Raw genomic sequence first — 22,438 nt, forward strand, 5'->3', positions numbered from 1 at the left:
TCGAAAGATTTATCAAACACTAGCTGACACATGCAACTTCGTCCTTTCTACAATATTTTTCCCGCTTTAATAATATTATTGACATGACAACGTCTTAAAATTCGATAGAGCCGGCTGCACGCTCGAAAAAACATGACTCATGCGGCGTTACCTCGCTCTGAGGCGTTCCATGTAAGGCTTGAAGTGCAAGCGAGAGCGCGGAACGAGCGACAAAGAAGCACAATCGGAGGTTGTCACGTTCAACTATCGCCAGTAAACCGACTTTACAGACAACCAATTTTTTTTCAATGCTGCCCTGCTCTTTGGTCCTATATGGCTTTCTTTGATAAATGGATTAAACGACACAAAAGTAATTTTACAATTCGTACTAGTAGTTCCTCAAATATGCGCGTATAATCCAATTCTTCAGCTTTATGATATTACTACAGATTTGTTATTTGTCGTCTCAATAGTTTTTGCATAATCGCGTTCTACCAAACCAACTTTTCAGTTTTATAATATTAGTTTTGTAGATAAACTCCAAAAGATTGTACACAGGTTTTAATGGAATTGAAGGGTAGTATTTCGGTTCACATTTGCTGTAGGTAACTCGATAGCATTAGGTAATTATCCTATCAGTGTGACGTCAACCCTTTGTGACAACATCAGTACAATGACGCAAGATACGCATTGGTGATATTCGGCGTACCTATTATATTTTATTAGCTAATTTATGAGATGTAATTTATAATGCATTAATTTACTTTTACGTCACTGAATTCCGTTCCTTCAGGATTGAATTCATTTAGTAGTAAATACAAGTAATTAATAACAATGGAGTACCATAAAAAGAGATACAATTAATACAATACAGCATTGCTTTGAAATGAAAGATATAAAGTAAAAACGTCCAAGTTAAAATTGACAGAATTTACACAGGGAAAATTGCACATTTCTTATCAAAAGCTTTTAGCGAAAGAGTGTAAGTGCCTTAACTCGTATTTCTACTTGTTTATTACGACAAGTAACAGCTTCAGTTAGCATTCGGAAGTCTGAAATTTAGCTGAAAGAAAGTTCTCATACCTACCGATATTATAAACGAAAGTTTCTAAAGTTTGTAAGGATGTTTGTTACTCTTTCACGTAAAAACTACTGGACGGATTTGGATGAAAATTTACAGGAATATAGGTTATACATTAGAATAACACATGAGCTATAAAAATACATGATCGCATGCGGGTTTGCCCGCGGGTAAACCGCGCAGCACAGCTAGTATGAAATATTCCTTTCGATATGTGGCCATGAAATTAAGATGTTTACGCATTGATTTTGCCACTCATTTAATATTCACTGTCCCATTTTACGGAATGGAATCTGGTACATTTCGAAGGATTTATTTGTATATTTACAAGTAACGGCTCCAATGATAATGAATATTAATGAGGCCTCTGAGGACTTGTCCGACTTTATGAGCTGTTGCTACCTTAAAAATTATATTTTCCTTGCTTGGAATTACTAGGGAGTATTGAGGATATCTCTGGAGACCATTTTATAAGCGAATTTTTTAATGAATACTAGGCTCTTTTTGTGACCAATATCCAATCTTATATTATTATAAGGACTCGTCAAATTGGCCCTATATTATGAACACAACGATATAATATTAATCATCTCAATATGAGGAGGGAATAGTCTAAAATATTATATTACATTTTTTACAAAAATTATTATAATTTATCTATTACTGAAAAAAATGACGTATTACCCGTGGTCCCCCCGCTATGACCCACTGTGAGTTATAAAAATTAAGCGCCATCTAAAAAGAAAAAGGGTTATTTTGAAAAAGTGAACAATGAGAAAATTTTGTCTTTCTCATTTATAGTCCGAAATTTGGTCCGAAATACAATAACTAAGGGCCATAGAGATAGTATGTTCTACGTACTACTATCTCGATGCTAAGGGCCGATTTTTCAATGCTTGGATAAAACTTATCCGTCCAATAAAGTAGTATTACACGATAATATTAAAATGTCACGTAAACTGCCAAATACGGGCAATTTGAATACGTTTTTAAAATGGTAGTTTTATACATTATTCGACGAATAAGTTTTAACCTAGGATTGAAAAATCAGCCCTAAATCAAAAAGAAAGTCTTAAAAAAAATATCTAGTCAGCTGATCGTAAGGATCGGATTACAATAATTTCATGAGTTTATTTTATAAGAGGGTTCTCTTTGTTTTGTTTAACTACCTATATTTAATATTATATTTTGTTGTTGTGAACATTTATTTATATAGATACTTAGTGAAAAATAAATAAATAAAAATAAAAATAGTGAAAAATTTATTAAATACGTTTATTTTCTTTATACAGATAAAATATTCCATGTTTAATTCTATAATTATTATATGTCATTATAGCCTGCTTCTCTAGCAACTATTCGAGAATTTAAAAAGTTACCTGACCGTGGGGCTGAACTAATATAATTCCTATTTTATAAGCCATAAAGTTTAAAAGGTTTCTGCTTCCAAGTTTGCAGTCACGTCCCCCTGCTATAAATTTTCTCCTCTACTTTGTGCAACACGTTTTAGTACTGAGAAATCTGTACCTATAAAGTATATAATTTGCATCGTGACGTTAAGCTTACACTGTATCGACTTAACAAAAGGTGTATAAATTTGCAGTGATTTATAATGGACATACTAACTACATAATATATGCAGCCTCCTTGGTACAGTGGTTGACGCGTGAGCGTAGAACCGACGGTTCCTGGGTTCGATTCCCGGTGGAGACGAAGAAAAAAAAATGTCTCGGTCTGGCAGGACACAGAAGGCTGCTTGTCCCTAAAGAAAATCGATCAGTGAAACAGATGTATGAATAATGCATCTGCCCCTTACCCCACTAGGGGACTCGGGACTTCACACTTTTTTTTTACTAACTATAAATATTAATCCTAACTAATATTTTAAATGGGAAAGTAACTCTGGCTGTCTGTCAGTCTGTCTCTTCACGATTAAACTATTAATCGATTTTCTATACATAAAAATTAAAGTAAATTGTCAGTAAATGCCAATGTTTGTAATTTTATCATAAAATACAACACTCCACATTTTATTAGTTGCTAACTAGACTTGTTTTCTTATCAACATAGTTAATATTATGTATTGCAATCCCAATTTTTCAAAATCCTACTTTTATTATAAATGCGAAAATTTGTGAGGATGGATGTAATATGTTTGTTACTCCTTCGCGAAAAACGACTGGACAGATTTGGATGAAAGTTTACAGTAATATAGGTTATATATAATACATCAGCTATAGAAATACTTGAGTTCACGCGGTACAACTAGTATGATACAAATAATTCAAATAGGTACATAAGTTATCTATAAAATACTTATAAATAAAATTTTGGCTAGCTAATTCATTGAATGGCTGGATATTATCAAGCAGTTAGTTTTGAAAGGCGTCATTGTATACAGAGCCTAAGTAAATATTATTTTATTTTACGCAATTGTGCAAAAATTGTGCAAATATTATATGAAATGTTTTTTAATAGCATAACAATTAAAAAATAAATATGTTCCTATATTGTATACAGTAATTATTATACTAAACAATTTCAAAAGGATCTCTATACGTTATCAAACTATTTTTAGCATGCAAGTTATTAATTAAATTTATGTTGTCGATGGACATTGTTATAATATCAATAGTTTTAAATGAACAGCACAATAAATTTAATAATGTTCAGAGTTTTGGTAATATTTACATTTTTTTCGGTAAGTTAATTTATTATCTAGATTCTAGTTACTTCACAAAAATTATTCATTTCAATACGAACCACTTTGTAAATATTGTAAACGAAAAATTTTATTCTACATTTTATTTCACTAAAAACTTGATTTTAATTTTAACTAACATTTTAACCTGTGTTCCAACAGCAGCAGTTCGTTATTTGGTTTTTAAAGAATAACGAAATTAGATTAAATTTAGTGTATTTTTTACGTATAATAATATATTTACGTATAATATGTAATATTAAGTAGGTACTAGCTGCGCTCTGCGGTTTCACCCGCGTGGCTCCGCTCCTGTTGGTCTTAGCGTGATGATATATAGCCTTCCTCGATGAATGGGTTATCTAACACCGAAATAATTTTTCACATCAGACCAGTAGTTCCCGAGATTAGCGCGTTCAAACAAACAAACAAACTCCTCTGCTTTATAATATTAGTATATATGTATTACCTATTCATCGAATTTCTTCGTGGAAAACCTGTTTTTCTGTGATATTGTATATTGAAATAATAGCCATATTTTTTAAAGGTACTGAATTGTAAAGGAATCGGCATCCGTAGCATAGTTAAAGCAAACTCGTGGGGAAATTATGCAGGTTTGTTATTATATTTCCATAATACTCGGGTACCACCAGAAGGACAGTACCCGGATCTTTGGAAGGCTTACGTGGGGACACGGATCCAACACGCAGAGGCCCTTTCGAGAATTTTAATGTGTTATGGGACACCAGCCGCAGCCTGCCCATGACTGCACTATAGAGATACAGCCCTAGGCAGTCCGCGGCCGATGTAGGACTATTGCAGGGTATGGAAATTTAATAATTGGGCTATGGATTGGGATGCTAAATGGACTGGTATTGGGGACTATGGGAAACTATGGCACCTGCCTTTCTACTAAAAGAAAGTAAAAATATGTTGGCAGGTGGTGACTCGCCCTCTCACTGTATGGGCCCCCGAAATAAGTCGCTGCAATAGTGCGACAAGGGGGCAACATATTGTGAGCAGCTAAGGGTGGAGAGGGGTCCCTGGACTTTAAACGACGATCACGCGCTCCCTGAGGGTCCAGCATCACGTGCCCACTCGCCACTTACGATTCGCATCCACCCTTCGAGCTAAAAGCTCTCGCGACTCCACTCTGGCCGGCCGGTTAAGGCAAGCCGGAGATGAAGACAGGGGCCTCCCCCGGGAGCACTCGGTTCCCGCGGGGTCGCTACTCCCCGACACCCCGCCACAAGGTGTCCTGCGGGTTGACTGATTGCACGGGTGGAATATCTATTGTCACGTAGACAATAGATATTCCAACCGTGGACGATAAACATAATATTAATATAATAACATAATATTAATTATTATTACTTCTATTAAATCTATATCATAGTAGGTAATTACTCAAACAATATTAGGTAATTGTTGATTGGGAAACATTTGATTTTTGAACCGTCTTTTTTCTTTGGTATTTATTTGTTAGTTGTAAGGGAAAAACTCAAAAAATGCTGTTCTTCAAAACTACACAAGATTTTAATCAATTGTCAACATTAATTGTTATATAATAAGCTCTTTGTTAAGAATAATAATAATTTCCAGTGTCTATATGACACATTTTGTACATTCATATTGGTATTTATTTATTTTATTTATGGAACACACAACATTAAATACACATTACATTATTCTTATATATAAAATTCTCGTGTCACAATGTTAGTCTGCATACTCCTCCGAAACGGGTGGACCGATTCTCATGAAATTTTCTGTGCATATCGGGTAAGTCTGAGAATCGGCCAACATCTATTTTTCATATGTACCACGGGCGAAGCCGGGGCGGACCGCTAGTAATATATAAGAAGACATTATCTAATTAATTGTATCTAATCTAATATAATCTAATATATAATATTGGTATCAATTACAGATGGTGCCGTTTTATATGAGCTCAATCTAGAAGATAAATTTGAACTGCTAATACCAAAAGAATGTTCGAGAAGCGAAATATGTGAAAATATTCCCGACTTTCCGCACGAAACAATCGCAAAATTGATAAAAATTATGGTATTTACTTTATTTTTCAATATTGTAAGTTATTTTTGCCCCACAACATCCCTACTTTTTAATATTACAAATGCGAAAGTAACTCTGTCTGTCTGTCTGACTCTTCTTTACCTAACCACTGAACCGAGTTGTATGAAATTTGGAATTAATAGGTATTGTTGGAGCCCCAAGAAACAACAAAAACTCGGAAACTCGGAAATCCCACGGGAACGAGAGCTATACGGGTTTTCTTATACTATACGCGAGCGAAACCGCGGTATTGAAAGCTAGGATATCGTAAAAACGAATAATCGAGTAATATGTCGACTCATAAAAATCCTAATATATTTAAAATGTGGTTTGATTCACCATTAATATGGGATGAAATTCTTATGGCATCATTTCAGTCCCTTAATGGCACAATATGCCTCTCTTGATAATGGGTTTCCCAAAGATATAACGTCATCGAATGACGTTATTCTCTTCCCCATATCACAGATAATAATATAATCCAATACATACAGATATATCAGGAAAAAAAGGTATAAAAAATCGAAAAAAAAAAATTAAAAAACAGGAAGTTTTTATAACTGAACCGAACAACACTTCTTCTAAAATAAATGGAGAATATAACATAATGCATATTATTTCTTATTCACTAATAAAATCACTTAAGATTGCAGATAATGTTCAATTTCATAAAGACGAAGATTACGAAAATAAGGATAATGTCAATCTATTCGATGCGGACGAGGAGAGTCAGGAATTATGCGACTCTAAGCACGTGGTACGTAAACATAATAGTTGAATTTATTTAATCTATTTCAATAATTTAGTTAATTTTAGTATGTACTATCATATTATTGTACAACGTTTTAGTATTTTAATATGTGCAAGTATCAGTGTTTTAACACGCTTTTATTACATTCACTTGTATGATTAATTATGGATTGTAGGTACTAATGTAACCAACTCCTTTACACTCGATTTTTACCGTTTTAAACGAAATTATTTAACTCAAACTTTGTTCACTTATCAAGCATCGGTGATATTACAACAATTTCACGAGTATAAGCGTGTTTTCAGTTTTTAAAAGCTATATTGATTATTATGTACTAGCTTACCGCCCGCGGCTTCGTCCGCTTTGTCTATAACCTAATAAATTATATACCTACTAAAACCTTCCTCTTGAATCACTCTATCTATTAAAAAAAAACCCATCAAAATCCGTTGCGTAGTTTTAAAGATTTAAGCATACAAAGGGACATAGGGACAGAGAAAGCGACTTTGTTTTATACTATGTAGTGATGATGATTAACTTTTAGCCTTTCGTATATTTAAAGACAGAATAACCCGAATTTGGATTTTGGGTTAACGCAAGCTTCGGCTTTAATTTGATTATTATCGGACTGAAGTAGTTTTCGGAATTAACAGAAGATTAATGATACCATATTTGTGGGGTTCATGCATGCTACGGTACTAATTGCAAACTAAATTGAGTCAATTTTGCAGATAACCACATTTTCACAGATAATTACATACCATACCGCGCTTCTAGTGTAATTTTTCCTTGTAATGTGTTCGTTTTCTATCTTATTTATTATTTCTTTTCTTATCCTTTTGAAAACAATGTTCCATAGAATTGTTTCAGCCACTTTTTTATATTTTTTTTTAGTTTTAGTATGTGGTAGGTACACAATCTCTTTTCTTATATTATACTAGCTTCCGCCCACGACTTTGTACGTGCATCCCCATTTTTCCTCGTTCCCGCAAGAATTTCGGGAAATCCTTTCTTAGCGGATGCCTACGTCCTAACATCTACCTGCATGCCAAATTTCAGCCCGATACGTCCAGTGGTTTGGGCTGTGCGTTGATAGATCACTATATCAGTCACCTTTGAGTTTTATATATATAGATTTAATTCAAGTTGTTGTAAGTTCTTTGGTGTTGTTTTTTGTGTTTTTTCAAGTGATTGGTTTTTACTAACTGCGCGCAAATTGTTATTTCTTTGCAATTTCCTTAAATGTATCAGTTTTACTTCATCCATAATTTCAGAGGTTTCATCCACAAGCCGTGAAGAATAGACATGGAAAGTGGTTTATTGTACTGAATTCCAAGTACGAGATGGTACAAAGCTTTAATGGAGAAGTATGCCTGTGAGTTTATTTTATTTAAAAAAAAATTGGTTGTCTGTAAAGTCGGTTTACTGACAATAGTTGAACGTGACAACGTCCGATTGTGCTTCTTTGTCGCTCGTTCCGCGCTCTCGCTTGCACTTCAAGCCACATAGGGAACGCCTCAGAGCGAGGTAACGCCGCATGAGTCATGTTTTTTCGTGCGTGCAGCTGGCTCTATCGAATTATAAGACGTTGTCACGTCAATAATATGTATGTAGGATCGAGGCCAGATGAAACACACTTTGAACTTCTTGAGATTTATTTTCAGACCACATTCTTAATTTTTAAATAACTTATTACAGAGAAACAGCCGTCTTCACCCACGATCCCAATGAAAAGAGAAAGATCATTGTTCATTCGCTCTCTGCTTCACATTCACTCATAGTTTATCGTTCTTCCATTCTAATCATCGTTCAGAAACTAATCTTACCCACGTTCAGAAACATAAATTAATCATTCATCTTATCATCCCACATCGACCTTCAAATCGAACTTGATGAATATAATTGTAATTATTTAAGTGTTCACCCAAGGCTGATTGAATAAATTCACATCCTAATTTTAAGTAGAGAAAATATTTATCTAAGAAATTTATATAGGTTTGATGAAAATTCCTGAAATATTTTTTTCAGAGGCGGACCAAAAAAGAGCTGTTCAAGTATTGCCTTCTTCAACACGAGCTATGAGGGGCGCTGCGTTCAAAAATATCGTTCTGCATCTATCATAGTCCTTAGCAATGACCTCAAGCAAGTAATCGTTAAAGCTACTCCCGTCCCGACATGCTGCTCTTGTGTGGCGTTTAAAAAGAATTGAAATCGAAATAAAAAATACATTGTGTTACTCGTATATTATTCTATTAACTATCTGTGAAATTTTAATATTATTTCGTTTATTTTCCATTCCTGAAAAAATGTAAATTTAAATTGATTAAAAATGTTTTTAGACATCCTTATTTGCATCTAGATGTAGAGGTGATGTAGAGATAAAAAAGTGACATAATATTCCATGAAAATTACTGTTAATTTTAGTATTATATTCTGTGATTTTGTCATTGTTAAAAAATAGAATGCGTGAGTAAGGCGTGAGTAACCATGGCAACGTGTGCCGATAGCCGAGTACATTTTTGGTGGCTACTGGCTACCTACTCATTATAATATTTCTTGGAATAATATGTAAGTTTTATGTTTGGTGTAATATTTGAATACACACTAAATATAATATTTGTTATCACCCACACGACACTATTAATGAGTCACTGTGTTTATTTTATTCAATTTAGTAATGGCACAGCTTTGGCACAGGTACTTAATAGTTCCTGAAAAATTGACAGTAATTTAAATTATTTAAAAACGTTTATCTATCTTTAATCCATTCTTCAAGGACCCTAATATAGGGCTATTAAAAATATGACAAATATATTATTACTGTTAATTTTTTTGACCTGGCAAGCGAAATCGCGGGCAAAAGCGTAGTTTTGTTCTTAATTTAATATGACTTCATAAAAATAAAAAAATATAACTTTATTTTCACTCAGGCCACATTAATTAATAAGTGATTTACATTCCCAAAATAGGTTTGATTGATGATACGGTCGCATGTGTAGTAACGAAAGATATTACGAAAGTGTAATGTGATTTCTGTGTTATGGGCACAACGATAAACTTCGTTACATCGACTTTTATATACTGTGGGCCGACGATTAAAGTTAGGTGTAATAAATTATACTTTAAAAATGTCCCCACATGACTGAAAGTTGTGATTGACACAAAATATTAATCACTACATAGTATAAAAGAAAGTCGCTTTCTCTGTCCCTATGTCCCTATGTCCCTTTGTATGCTTAAATCTTTAAAACTACGCAACGGATTTTGATGCAGTTTTTTTTAATAGATAGAGTGATTCAAGAGGAAGGTTTTAGTATATAATTTATTAGGTTTTAGACAAAGTGGGCGAAGCCGCGGGCGGTAAGCTAGTTTAATATAAATATAATAAATTACATACTTAAACCTTCCTCTTGAATTCTATCTATTAAAAAACCGCATCAAAATCCGTTGTGTAGTTTTAAACATTTAAGCAGTCAAAGGGACGTGGGGACAGAAAAACGACTTTGTTTTATACTATGTAGTGATTTGGCCAATAATTGTGATTCGTGAAGTAATGTAATGTATTAATTTGCAACCCTATAGTGAAAATATGTAAAGCTCTTTAAATGCCTATACATATTTAAAAAAAATGTATTTACATTTAGTTAAGTAGGTCAGTAACTTATGTCAATACATTACTTAGTTTTAAACTAGATAGCGTTGTGAAAATCCTGAAATTACAGAATACAAAACGTCCCCCTAAAACGTTAATCCTATTCACAGATACAGACTACGTAAGCCTTTGTTTCCTGTTGTTTCCTCAAAATTCGCAACTGCATAAACTAAAGCAATAAAATCCAAACATAATTTCCCTTTGCAGTTGATATTTTTTCTGTAAACATCAAACATTGAGATCCAAAACTGTTTGATGTTTTATCTGAGTTAAGTTTGAGCGTCCATCATCGGAATTTACAAAGGCGAAAATAAATCCTTTGCTGAATCAATCATCCTTTTTTAAGCTTTTGACTGTGTTAACGTCGGAACATTGAGTACATATTTGAGTTTATTTTAAATAGTGAGGATTTACCAGCTTTTGGAAATAAATTGGTTTTATTTTTATTCTGATACAATGTAGTGTTTGATGTTTGTTTCACGAGTATTGGATGTTGGTATATTGTAGTAAAAATAATGTGTTTTAACAAGAATGCAGCAGCTATATATTTCAGTTCTAGAGGACTTGCCAGATCCTTTAAATTGTGCCAATCACATTTGCAATGGGTATATCATGATTATCGATATTAAAATTATCTCTTTTTGGAATCATTAATCTTTAGAGTTGAGCCATAAATAAATAAAAATATTCTAAATAATCCGAATAGAACGTTTAAGGAAACAACAAGTAATTTGTTAAGACAGAGAACACGCAAAGGCCAAATGTAGTCGTGGAAATACCAATTTTCGCGTGATTATTTTTAAATCTTCGTTAATATGATGAACTGAGTCTTGGTTGAATTGTCCAAACCTATTTTGAGTTGGTATCTTTTGTTTAATAATTCTGCGATTCGTGAGCCTTCGGTTTGTCTTAAAACAAAACTCTAAAGGGATGAAATAAATGATGGAAATTTCGAAGGTAACTTGAAATCGAATTGAAACAAGTAAAGCTCCTTTAAATATTATAATAACGTAATTATATGAAGCTGTGTGGAATTTATAGGATTAAACTTCAAAACGAGATGAACAACAGTTTAAGTTGAGGTATTTTCTTTTAAACTGAATGTTAGTGTGGCCGTGGGAATATCAGTATAAAAAGTATCCTTATATAAAAAGTAGCCTAAGTATTTCCTTATTACATCAGCTATCTGTCAGTGAAAGTCTCATAAAATCAGTGAAGCCGTTTCAGAGATTAATCGGAATACAACAGACAGACAGCATAATATGAATATTGTAGTAAAACGCGGTTATTTTATAATATAACAGACGCTCCAGTTTTATTATTGGTATAGATGGAATTTTAGCGAATATTACATTGCAACAAAATAGTTACTTATTGAAACTTGCTGTGCATTAAATTGAGTTGAGAAGTTAAATTAGTTTAATTCAACGAGGAAGTAGTTGATTTATTACGATATTCTGTTACAATAATGATTTAATGATATTGCTTAATAATATTAGCTATTATCTTATTTGAAGTAGAGAACTAATATCCTTGTCTACGTTAGGTGTTAGGAAATTTCATTATAAGGCTTCTATCCGTGATAGTATTATGGAGTTCAATTATTGTCTGTATAATATGCTGTTAACAAAGTAGGTAATAGTGGTTACATTAGAGATGCATTATACAGTTATTTTGGTTTAGAATCTCTGCTTCATAAATAATTACCACAAATGACTATAGATCGGCTCATATTTCTTAAAAACGAATATTAAAGTGAAATTGTGTCTTGTTATATAATTATAGAATATTCTACTTAACTGTTTACTGTTTGTTACAATGCTATTCTTGGTATTGGAGACAATTTATTTTTACAAAAGTAACTTTTATAGCGTTATTTGATATTTCCATATTTAGCATTTACTGTGGATTTTCAATGATATTGAACTTTAAAATATCTTCATAAGGTCATCAGCTATTTACCGGAGATACGCAGAATTGTCACAGGAGAACTAACTACGTTGAATTGAACATATTTCTTACTGCTTTTCGTAAACGCGACACCAAAGTTATTTTTAGAATTCTGTAGTCTGTACCTAGATATGAAAATGATAAAGTAGATTCCTCTTGTAAATATTAATTAACACAATCTTCGAAATATTGAAATCGAAATAAATGGTTTACTTATAAATAGATTTTGTATTGATATACAATCACAAAGATATTATTAGAATATTACCTACTGTCGCATTTTTTAACACATCATTATTGACAGATTATAATTTTACAGTGACATAATATCTATACTTAAGTCTATAATAATATTATAAAGCTGTTTGTTTGTCTAAACGCGCTAATCTCAGGAACTACTGGTCCCATTTTGAAAAATTGTTTCCGTATTTCGGTGTTAGATAGCCCATTTATTGAGGAAGGCTATAGGCATATTATCATGACGCTATGACCAACAGGAGCGGAACACTACAGGTAAAACCGCGGGGCAGAGCTAGTAATCGATAATCACTAACTATCACTAAATCATAGCATAGGTATACGTTATGATGGCTCAGATTAAATTCCCTTTGTTTTGTAATAGATGATGGTTTTCGCAATTTGGATTGTATTTCGCAATTAGACGAGGCTCGGAATAATAATCCGGATTTAGTATTAATTCGGCCTCAGCATTTAGTGGTTTATGTTACATATATTATGTTAATTAATTCGCTGAAAATGCAGATGCACTTTGTTTAATATAGGTTAAAAATAGGTTTTACTTCGCAATCGTATTATGATTTGTGATTAACGTTAAAACAATGTAGAAAAATGCACACACTAAATTCAACGAACATCTAGTATCTAAGATAGTCACGTTATTGTTTTAATAATTATTTCTTCACTAGCTCCCACGGCTTCGCCCGCGTGGAGTTTTGATAAAAACTAACCATGCTCTTTCTCAGGGTCTAAAGATTGTCTGTGCCAAATTTCATCAAAATCGGTAGAGAGGTTTAAGCGGGAAAGCGTAACAGACAGACAGACAGAGTTACTTTCACATTTATAATATTAGTAGGGATTACCTATATTTTTCACCGGCAACCAATTTCAAATCTCACGACAAAAATTTAATTAAGATTTGAATTTTATAGATTTTTGAAAGTAAAAAGACTAAATTCAATATTTAGAAGAAAAGTAAAAGACTGAACCAATTTATTATTTTTTGATTGAATTTCCGACTTTCCAAGTATTGGAGAAGTTTATCAAATTTTGATCAATTAACTTCGATTTGTGTGTTCGTTAAAATTAATTGACACACTTCCTTTTATCCTTAGTTCTTTCCGGGTTTTCTTTCTTATTTCCAAAGACTATGATGATTCTTATTGTATTTGCATTAAGGTTCAAAATTCAGCAGAGATTGACTTCCTTGAAAGCTTCTTGTTTTGTAGAAATTAGGTCAGAAGTTCTGATAATGCTTATTTTTTTAATGAGACATTACATACCAATTTTATAAAATACTGGCTTTCCGCACGCTACATTCGATTTAATGCATACCTACATAAAATACAAAAAAAAAATTATTTCATTTTATAGGTATTTATAACTGCAATGAAGTTCTTGGAATCATTGATATGAATACAGTAAATATAATATATGTATTCTCTTATAATATGTACGTACAGTGAAAGTTAATGACAATTATTGACCAGCCTAGCTTAGTACGGGACTTTATAATCAGAGAGATTCTCCACTAATATCTAATCAAGTAATTAGTTATTTCTACCTATGTACTCGTTATCAGTCTTTACGAGTAATTTAAAAGTTAGCAGTTCAACAGTTTATTCTATTTTGAATTCTTGTAGTAAAATATTTTACGAGTTTCCGTGTAACAAAATAAAGTATAAATGCAAATTTAAAATATTTCGAGCATTGATTTATACTTATTTCTTATGCTTCGATTTTATTATTTATGCTGTGGCAATTTATAAGGTATTGTAAAATAGTTTATATTCAGTGTTTCTATCGTCAATACTAGTCTTAAGGTTCACATTACAGTGGATAGTCACATTTGTGAAGTGAAGATTGTTTTTGTAGTTAATTAATTATTGTTATCAGTTAATTATTTTGTAATTTGTTTGTACCGAGGTGACATTGTTAATGCTTGATATAACCCATCTAAATAAAAATAGATTAAAAATGTTTTATTTGCTTAAAAACATACTGCAAGACTTTAAAGACATTAACCCTTAATCGGCCATGACTTCAAACAAGTTTATTTTAATACATCAGTACGGGGTTATATCGAGATTAAACAGTAAAATATTAAAAAGTAAAATATTGGGTAGCTTATAATAGGTTTTTTTGGCGGTGGGATATTATTTCCCTATAACCATTAAAAGTTATGTTTTGTGGGAAATTATTTCCCTATATCCATGAACATACATGTGGGAAATAATCTCCCACTTTTGCCGCTTTTGCCCGCGCCTTTACTCGTCGATTTTAACACAGGGACAAAAAATAAAAATGCATCATTAAATTTATAATTTATTGAATATGTATGAATTTTTAAATTACTTTTTACTTTACTCAACTTTTTACTTTTTATACCTACTTGGTATCCTTACAGGATAAAGGGAAATATATTCCCACTTGAAGATTTCATGCACGGCTACAGGGTATTAATTTCCCACCATTTTTTAAATTAGAAAAAATAACCCAAAATAACAGCTTTCGTACGTTATTTTGTTTATATTTGATAAATAACACGTTCTTCTTTACGAATTATAAACAATTGCATATTTACAGGAATTTTTCTGGGCGTAGATCCAAAAACTATCTTGAATTTCGGGAAAAAACGGTCGTTTTAATGAACTTTTTACTTCGATTGTCTACTGACATTCACAGTTGACGTTTAGAAAGAAGTTTTACTAGAAAAAAATTAAAAGAACTATCTATCTTAAGGTGTGTTCCTTAAATTTTACCGTATCTTTAAAAATACAAAAAATAATAATTAATTTGTGGGCAATGCCGAGGTGGGAAAATAATATCCCCATGGCTTATTAAGGGTTAAAGAACGAACTATGGTTGTTCACAAAAGCAGCATCTAGGCTTAGTACAAACTGTAATTTAGCGTGTTAGCGTGATATTTTAAGATTTCTTCACAAAAGTTTTACTCACTTACTCAACTAACCGGCGTCCATTAAAACAAATGATTCTAAACTCTTAATGAAATGGCATGCTTTCTAAATCGTGTAAACCACAGGCGTAAACACTCCGGCGCCATTGATGAAAATCTTTTTTAAGATTAACCTTGGTAAGATTTATTAAAACAGAGATCACGGTGCTTTCAATAATATTTTTCAGATATTTTAATAGAGTTTTCGATTTCTTGGTAATTAATTTGTTTTCGTAATTTTTTCAATCTATTAATGGTATCTGATAGGCTGTTTTCAAAGGAATTGTTTGTGGGGTCGGAGGGCAATCAAGGAACGTGACAGTGATCAACAAGACTATACATGATTAATTCATTAATAAATTCATACCTACCTACCGAAGGTATAAAATTTTATATTGACCTACACAAGAAAACTATTGCAACGCAAGTTTTGTATTGTTTCATAAATATTTCATACTAGCTTTCCACCCGCAGCTTCGCCCGCGCATTCAAAGAAAAACCCGCATAGTTCCCGTTCCCGTGGGATTTCCGGGATAAAACCTATCCTATTTCCCGGGGTAAAAAGTAGCCTATGTCCTTTCTCGGGTATCAAAATATCTCTATGCCAAATTTCATGCAAATTGGTTCAGTAGTTAAGGCGTGATTGAGTAACAGACAGACAGACAGAGTTACTTTCGCATTTATAATATTAGTATGGATTGTCATTTTGCTGATACAATATATTTTATGCTTTTCTTAGATTTTTATACGTAGAGAATAGATACACGGGTTGGAAATTACTTGGAACTTAGAAATGTATAAGAAGAATTTATTTACCTACAAAGTGACTTATATGTAAACTGAATTTTCAACCACTTAAAAAGCATGCTAAAATAAATAAACATTCAGGGACATTTCGAATAATATATTTATTGATAGCTTATGCAAAGCGTGTACTATGTTAACATGGCCATGGCCAAACATACATATTTTTTTAAATGTGTCAAAAATCTATACTAATATTATAAAGCTGAAGAGTTTGTTTGTTTGAACGCGCTAATCTCGGGAACTACTGGTCCGATTTGAAAAATTCTTTTGGTGTTACCCCATTCATCCAGAAAGGTTATATATATAGGCTATAATATAATATCATCTCGCTAAGACCAACAGGAGCGGAGCACTGCGGGTAAAACCGCGGAGCGCAGCTAGTCATTAATATAGTGAGAATCAAAACTCTTGCGCCAAACCAGAGATCATTTCTTTGCCACAAGGTAATTTTGATTGAAAATGTTTTGAAAGCATGGAATGCCGATGCATACAATAATTGTTCGTTCTTCGTTACAAATTACAATTTCTGCTTTATCTTTTCAGTGGAAATTAAGATACACATAAGATTTGATTATTTCCAAACGGTAAAGAAGATAGTAATCATCACCTAGTCTTATAACAACATCTATTTTCAAACCCTTTATGTTTATATCAATCTTCACACTAACATTTTACTCAAAGTCTTACATCTTTGACTTTGATGGATGTTTATTTTTCTATATCTGGAAATGTACTATAATTATTGATGTAAGTACTTAAACTGCGTGTTATAAAATATAAAGTAATTATTTACAGTCATTAGGCAGGTCTCCACAGAGCGAGCAGCCTCGCGAAGCAATTGCTGCGCGAATCAGGGCTGTCATTCTCCTCGGACGAGCCATGTCCACATAGACCAAGGTGAAAAGTTATTCCTTTGCACTTTGCCGCATTACTTGAATTATTAGTGCAATATCGTAACACACTCGAGGGCATATTTGATGAGTTTCATGTTTTTTTGCTTTAAAACAAACAAGACCATGAACGTGACCATCGCGTTAAAGCGACTGAGTGCAGTGTGGCCGGCCGACCTCAGTTGAGCGGAACATTAGTGATTTAGGCGATGTCTTCTCTATACGTAGTAATAGTATCTCAATGTTCGCGAGGCTACTCGCTTTTTGTGGACCCGCGTTTTATTGCCAATCCTTTATTAGTGGGTAATATTATGGCTGACGTGTCCCAATAAATCATGTAAAATAATACATGTCGACGGCTAATCCGTGATATCGATATCATCATAATTTGTCACAGGTATTATAATAATTCTGATATCATAAGATTTATGGGAACTTTCGCAAGAGTACGAGCAATTTTAATTGCGAATGATTAGTTGTGCTTTTATTTAAAAGGTAAGAATTTTAGAACTAGAAGTGTGATTACATTCTTGTTATCGCGAAGGTCTATGAACAGAAAGAAGAATAAGAAGATAAATATACCTAATATTATCATAGAAATCAAAACATATTACCATAATAATATTGCTTGACACAATTTCCTAAAATTATGAAATTTTCGATTACTTTATTATTCCAATTTGTTCTTCTAACTTTTTAATTTAATGTTTACTCGAACAAATACATCCTGCTTTAGACCTCGGGGAAATAACGCCATGTTTTTAGAAGATAATTAGAAAACAAAAGCAAATATTTTCGAAGGATTAAGGATTATAAAAACTTCGATTAATTAAATTATCAAAGAGTTAAAGGATTGTCCAAATTAAACAAAGTTGGAGCGGCGCGAAGTTTTAATAAAGTTTCCATTTCAATTGAATATTATGGTTGAATTATATTAGACTGCCTATTTTATAAAGGTACTAGCTGTCCCGGCGAACTTTGTACCGCCCTGTCAATGAATGTTGTGTTACCTTTTAGCTGAACTAATTTAGGCTTTGATGAACGTAATACAATGATACAAAATAAATATTTATATGGATTGATATGTAATAGTATTTTAATTTATTACTTCAAACACGTCTCAGAGAAAAATGATTGAATTTTAATAAGCTGTGCAGCATGGATTAACTCTTTTCACTCTTTAACTGTTATCGACCACGCCATCGTTTCGTTTCACTTTAGTTGTGATAATAATTCTACCATTATCATTAGGCGATCGACGCTGATACAGTGGGTAACCATCGTTGCTTGTGATGGTCTTTGCCATCAATTTTCGTGGATACCTTTTGGTACACTCGCTGTCAACCACGCATGGTGTTTGTTGGTTGATGGTTTCACACGGTCCATGAATCATATTCGTGATAACAACGTCATGTCGGTCTGGATCGGTTTTAGGATTAGCAATCCCCGCACACTCATATATTTTATTCTTTCGACTAACCAAATTAAAATGTGTGCATGCTGCAAGCCAGATTTTCGTCATTCGATTGAATACATCCATCATTGAATAATCCCAAAGATGTGTTCCTTTAATGTAACTCATCAGTGATCGGATTTTTTTCTTGAAAACACGTGTGGTGATGACGTGCCGATCACTTGATATTTGTCCGGGAAGCAACAGTTGAATAATTTCCATCCATTTTGGATTACATATAAATGTAATGAATAGATCTGGCCGACCATAATGACGAACATATTATTATGTCATTGCATCTTGCACATATTCACTTGGGCTACCTGTGTATGTCGCCGGTAAAATAATCAATAGACCAACATTTTCTGCATCTTCTTCTGTGCTAATTGCATGGCGTAAATGGATGCAATCTTCAAAACGCAATTTAACTTGTTTATAGCTACGCAATATTGTTGACGCAGTCGACGAAATCGCAACAAATAATTTTAATTTTTTACATTTTTATTGAATTTTTTTTTTAATTTTAATTTTTTCTAGCTGGCCCGGCGAACTTCGTACCGCCCAGTCAATGAATGTCGTGTTACCTTTGGGCTTGGAACTAATTTAGGCTTTGATGAATGGAATACAATGATACAAAATAAATAAAGATATATAACAGCATTTTATTTCGATGAATAACACATAGGTATAGGAAAAAGAATAAAAAAAAAAGAATAATTAGATACTTGATTACTTCATACACGTGCCAGAGAAAAATTATCGAATTAAACTACGTTTTGCAGCCTGGGATGCATTCGGATTAACTCTTTTCATTCTTTAACTGGTGTCGACCACGAAATCGTTTCCTTTCACTTTAGTTATGATAGTTCTACCACTATCATCTTGTTGCCTGTGATAGTTTCTACAGTAAATTTTCGTGGATTCCTTTTGGAACACTCGCTGTCAACCATGCATGTTGATTGGCGGTTGATGGTGCCACACGGTCCATCAATCATATTCGTGATTACAACATAATGTCGGTCTGGATCGATTGAATACATCCATCATTGAATAATCCGAAAGATGTGTTGCTTTAATGTAACTCATTGCTTGAAAACACGTGTGGTAATGTAGAGCCGATCACTTGATAATTGTCCGGGACGCAGCAGTAGAATAATTTCCATCCATTTTGGATTTCATTTAAATGTAATGAATAGATCCAGGCCGACCATAATGACGAACATATGTCATTGCATCTTGCGCATATTCATGCGTATGACTTGGGCTACCTGTGTATGTCGCCGGTAAAATAGCACCTAAGCACCTAAATAGCCCAATAAATATTTTCTGCATCTTCTTCTCTGTGCTAATTGCATCGCGTAAATGGATGTAATCTTCAAAACGCAATTTAGCTTGGTTCAATCGAATGAGCCAGGGCCTCCGTTTCAATTTTAACGTTATAATATTATTTCAACGCAATATTGTTGAAGCAGTCGACGAAATCGCGACAAATAGTTGTCAGAATTTTTACATTTTTAGAGATTTTTTTTTAAATAATTATTCGAACTATCCTTCTTGGTTAGTTTCCTCACCGAAAATACCTTATCAATTTCTGAAAGCACGCGTAAACACAAATATTTGAGGAATTTTTATGTATCTGCTTTAATTGCACTTTTCAATAATTGATTTAAAAAAAATACAGACAATAGTTTATTCACCCTTTTTACTTTTTAATTATTTTACACAAAATACATTTTTGAACGCATGAATGTCAAACAATATTTTGACCGTATTCAACCGTATTTGACAGGATTGACAACTAATGATTGACATGTACGAAAATCAAAATTATTTTTATATAGTGGCCCGCCCCGGCTTCGGCCGTGGTACATATTTCGCAATAAAAGGTAGCCTATGTCCTTTCTCGGGTATCAAAATATCTCCATACCAAATTTCATGCAAATTGGTTCAGTAGTTTAGGCGTGATTGAGTAACAGACAGACAGACAGACAGAGTTACTTTCGCATTTATAATATTAAATAATAGTATGGATGCCATAAAGGGGTTTGGGTAATTTTGTATGGGCTAGTGGCGTCATGATGACATTTCGCGGCCAGTAATGAAACTTGGATACCTATTTTTGAAAGAGCAATATATACAGAATCACACCTAATTAATATTAATGTTTTATATCGCAATTTCACTGTGTTTTTCTATTTAAGTCTTTCATGTGTGTTGAATTAAATGTCTTTTCTTTCATTCTTTCTTTCTAAAATTATTTCAATTTATTTTCTAAGAGACAGATTATCCCTTAGGGCAACTTTATTTATAAGATGGTTGCATTTCTATAAATAAAACTAATAAAAAATAATAATAAGTAGTGTTCTACAGCATTAGTTTTTAATCAGTATCCTTTGTACTTTATATTTTATAAATACTCATTCTCTGCTTCAATAAATATGTAAAGTAGGTAAGTGTGAAAATTAAAACTTTAATTAAATAATTCTAAGGTTTCCTATTTGTCCAAGTAATAAAGTGTTAAATAAATAAATTGAGGGAATTAAAAGTTACCCCAAATTAATAACAAGTACTAATTAGATTCAGAACAAATAACATTTGTTTAAGAGTCCAAATAATGTAAGTATAACACAATTAGGAAGATTTTGTAATTGGTTTTTATTTTTTCATCCGATAATGTCGGTTTCTTTATCTCAAGAAACTTTCTCTCCATTCAATATAAACAACGTGTTCATAAATGTAGATAAATTAAGTTCTTCAATAGGTAGGTTATATCACAGTTATATTGACATTTTCGTAACACACGTAGTTTCGATGTACCTTAAAGTCACAATAAGTTTAGATCTAACTAAAAAGCCTCTGAATGTTTGATCGCAACTAAATATTGACATTTTCCGTCATCAAAGGGACCAAGAGCTTCCAATGTCATTTAGTAAGACATCATCTGTCAGATTGTCACTATTCCGAGTTATCAGGGAGTAACTAATAATTTGTTTTACTGGCTATTGGCAGTCGTCCCTGGTGGGATTTTAAAGTGGCATAGATAAAAAGAAGAAAAATTTACGAGCACTTAGTACTTATAACTTGATTATCAAAGTAGTAAAAAATAGTTTGCTTAAGTTAGCGTAAATATAATGGTACTTAAAGGTAAAGTGCTGATTTGAATACCTGTCTGTTAAATATATATATTTTGAATACTTAGTTTACACGAGCTTTTCTACTATTTATCATTAACTAGATTTCCGCCCGCGGCTTCGCTCGCGTTTGTAAAGGAAAACCCGCATAGTTCCCGTTCCCGTGGGATTTCCGGGATAAAAATTATCCTATGTGTTAATCCAAGTTACCCTCTATATGTGTGCTAAATTTCATTGTAATCGGTTCAGTAGTTTTTACGTGAAAGAGTAACAAACATCCATACATCCATACATCCATACATCCTTACAAACTTTCGCCTTTATAATATGTATTAGATTCGATAAACTTTATACAATCCTACGGTTTCCAAACATTTTTATATACTTACACATTTAATCATGAACTTTTTTCGCATTTGATTAAATGTGCTCTGATTCTTACATATTTATTATTTCTACATCTGAGACAGAATTACTCATTAATTTAACACCACACACATACAATACTAACAAGATAAATCTAATTTTGTAGCGTAATGTACTAACAACAAACCAGACGCACGTATATTGCATGACATTGTTATCCGTAGGTACTTCCAACATAAGGGTTCAATTAAGCTTCTACGTAATTTAATTGTTCTGAGTGACATTAGCTTCTGTTATAATTTAACTACATTTTCAATTTCCTTATATGATCTCTATATATATAATTCTCGTGTCACAATGTTAGTTGCCATACTTCTGAAATGGCTGCACCGATTTTCATGAAATTTTATG

General features: G+C 32.7%; 2 protein-coding genes across 2 annotated transcripts in view; one reads left to right on the forward strand and one right to left on the reverse strand.

Annotated features, from left to right (window-relative positions):
- LOC149485441 (RYamide receptor-like) overlaps positions 1 to 22,438 on the reverse strand; it is a 61,186-nt gene that overhangs the window by 24,649 nt on the left and 14,099 nt on the right. The window lies entirely within an intron of this gene.
- On the forward strand, positions 3,672 to 8,963 carry LOC149485443 (uncharacterized). Its single transcript, XM_089699632.1, has 6 exons — positions 3,672 to 3,761; positions 4,306 to 4,372; positions 5,689 to 5,825; positions 6,481 to 6,591; positions 7,860 to 7,960; positions 8,614 to 8,963. Exons 1-6 carry the CDS (start codon positions 3,702 to 3,704, stop codon positions 8,792 to 8,794), a joined length of 657 nt encoding a protein of 218 aa, XP_089555758.1. The 5' UTR covers positions 3,672 to 3,701; the 3' UTR covers positions 8,795 to 8,963.

This window comes from Colias philodice, chromosome 10, assembly GCF_061535455.1.
Source record: "Colias philodice isolate Cphi_HAF_F1 chromosome 10, ilColPhil1 Martin Lab GWU primary, whole genome shotgun sequence".
NCBI classification, from domain to species: domain Eukaryota; kingdom Metazoa; phylum Arthropoda; class Insecta; order Lepidoptera; family Pieridae; genus Colias; species Colias philodice.